Source organism: Phaethon lepturus, unplaced genomic scaffold (genome assembly GCF_000687285.1).
Source record: "Phaethon lepturus isolate BGI_N335 unplaced genomic scaffold, ASM68728v1 scaffold11429, whole genome shotgun sequence".
NCBI classification, from domain to species: Eukaryota; Metazoa; Chordata; class Aves; order Phaethontiformes; family Phaethontidae; genus Phaethon; species Phaethon lepturus.
Window position 1 is genome coordinate 28,420 of NW_010561243.1, and position 2,136 is coordinate 30,555.

General features: G+C 40.6%; 1 protein-coding gene across 1 annotated transcript in view; it reads left to right on the plus strand.

Moving 5' to 3' along the window:
* The window catches only part of LOC104626111 (glutamate receptor ionotropic, kainate 1), a gene marked incomplete at its 5' end in the record, with an annotated part of 22,275 nt that extends 20,655 nt beyond the window's left edge, over positions 1-1,620 (plus strand). Inside the window, 2 exons of the mRNA XM_010293941.1 lie at positions 581-784; positions 1,393-1,620. Of these exons, the coding sequence (XP_010292243.1) occupies positions 581-784; positions 1,393-1,620 (432 nt within the window). The remainder of the gene's footprint in view (positions 1-580; positions 785-1,392) is intronic.
* Between the last annotated feature and the right edge of the window lie 516 nt (positions 1,621-2,136).

Consider the following 2,136-nt stretch of genomic DNA (forward strand, 5'->3'; position numbering starts at 1 on the left):
TACACTCCTCTTCTATTGCCAGAGGTCTTTTGCCACATTAAATTGCAGAAACCTGCTTGCCCTGATCTTCTATCCAAAATCCTTTAAAAAGAAAAGCAACAAGGTACTTCGCAATCTACCTATGCTGTTCTCCATTTGCTCAACTCACAGCTATTTTACACATTTGAAGATTTTTTTTTCAATAAAGATTTATTTCTCACAGAATATCCAGGTTTAGGTTCTCCTTTTTCTGTTATTTAGGCTTCTCTCTCCTTCAACATCCCTTCCTGTCCCTTGGGGTGAGACAATGTAGAGTACAGATCTTGGATCTGATTTTGGAGATGCTAAGCCCTACTTTAATTAAAGCTCCTGGGAGCTATGAATGGTCTGTTCCACTGAAAATTTGGGCCCTTATGCTTATCACTAATTGATTCAGTCAATTTGTTAACACACATAAAACAGCTTTTAATGGACATGGTAAATTACCAGTTTCCATCTAATGGCAATCCATTTACAAAATTTTCACATAATTTAGAGGATCTAATATAATCTGAAACAAACCTCATTTCTGTTGCTTCATGTCTACTGTCTTCTTCTACAGGAAGATCCCTATGTTATGTACAAGAAGTCTGACAAGCCCTTGTATGGAAATGACAGATTTGAGGGTTATTGCCTGGACTTACTAAAGGAGCTGTCAAATATTTTAGGCTTCATCTATGAGGTCAAACTAGTTTCTGATGGTAAATATGGAGCCCAGAATGACAAAGGAGAGTGGAATGGAATGGTCAAAGAACTCATAGATCATGTAAGATTGAATCCTTCTCTATTTATTCTCCTTTCACCTGTGGTATTTTAGATGAAGCCAGCCCAAATGAAATGTTTGCTTTAGTTTTCATTTTTTAATTTTCACTGGTCTGTCTTTATTGCCATTTGTCAGAGTAAGGAGTCACGTCAGTATGTCTGAACCAACAGTTTGCAGCTGTTGGGGGGAACCTCCATCTGCAGTGGGGCAACAGGTCCTGACCACCCCTTGGCTACAAACTCCAATGGCAAAGGCTGAGCTTCCAGCTCACCTCTGCCCTGTGACAACCTCTGAGCTGTGGACGTAGTCCCTGCCCAGATACTCTGGCAGTCCTTGCTCACAGTCTGCCCAGTCATGCAGGAGCGAGCCCTGCATCCCTGGTCGTACCTCTCCTACTCCCATGAAAGTCACAAACATCCCTCTGCCTGCAAAAAGAGGAGACAGACCATCATATACCACATAACACCCTAGCAATGTTAAATTCAGTCACGCACTTCCGATTTATAGTCAAATTTGGTTTAGTTTTTAAGACTTGGGGGAAAAAATGGAAGAACAGTAGTGTGTTTGCTGAACAGGAAAAAGAATAAGTGTTTTCCCATTTGTATTTTCAGAAAGCTGATCTGGCAGTTGCTCCTCTCACTATTACCTATGTAAGAGAGAAAGTAATTGATTTTTCGAAGCCCTTCATGACGCTGGGAATCAGTATCTTGTACCGGAAGCCCAATGGGACAAACCCTGGTGTTTTCTCCTTTTTAAACCCTCTTTCTCCTGATATTTGGATGTATGTTCTCCTAGCCTGCCTTGGAGTCAGTTGTGTCCTCTTTGTCATCGCAAGGTAAGTCGAAGACGTAGTTTTAGATGCATCCACATTAATTACCTCTGCTCCCATAGGTGTTGCATGGGATCTGTGAAGCATATATATAGTATAATACTATCCTAAGGGTTTTATCCAGTCCTAAAACATTACATTCTAGAAGGTCTTTTGGTATTTTCATATCAACACTGCTCTCACTTTTTCATATTGCAATGTGATGAGATTTTACTTTCCTTAAGGGCTAAAAGGAGAGAAATATCTGATAAAATGTGTCAGCCGTTCTTTGTCAGTACACAACACCTCAGTGGACTACATCTTGAAAAGCAATTTATATCACTTGAATGTAAGCATTTCCCTGTTCCACTAACAGTGCATACAGTTAAAAGGTAAGAAAGAGGATGTGAACCTATTTTTGCTGAAGGACATTAATTAGCTCCACTCATTTCCCCTTGAAAATTCACGATGATGTGCCTGGGAACCCGAGAGGACAATTTGCAAGGTGATGTATACCCAAGGCTCTCTCCCAGCCCTGTCCTGAGGT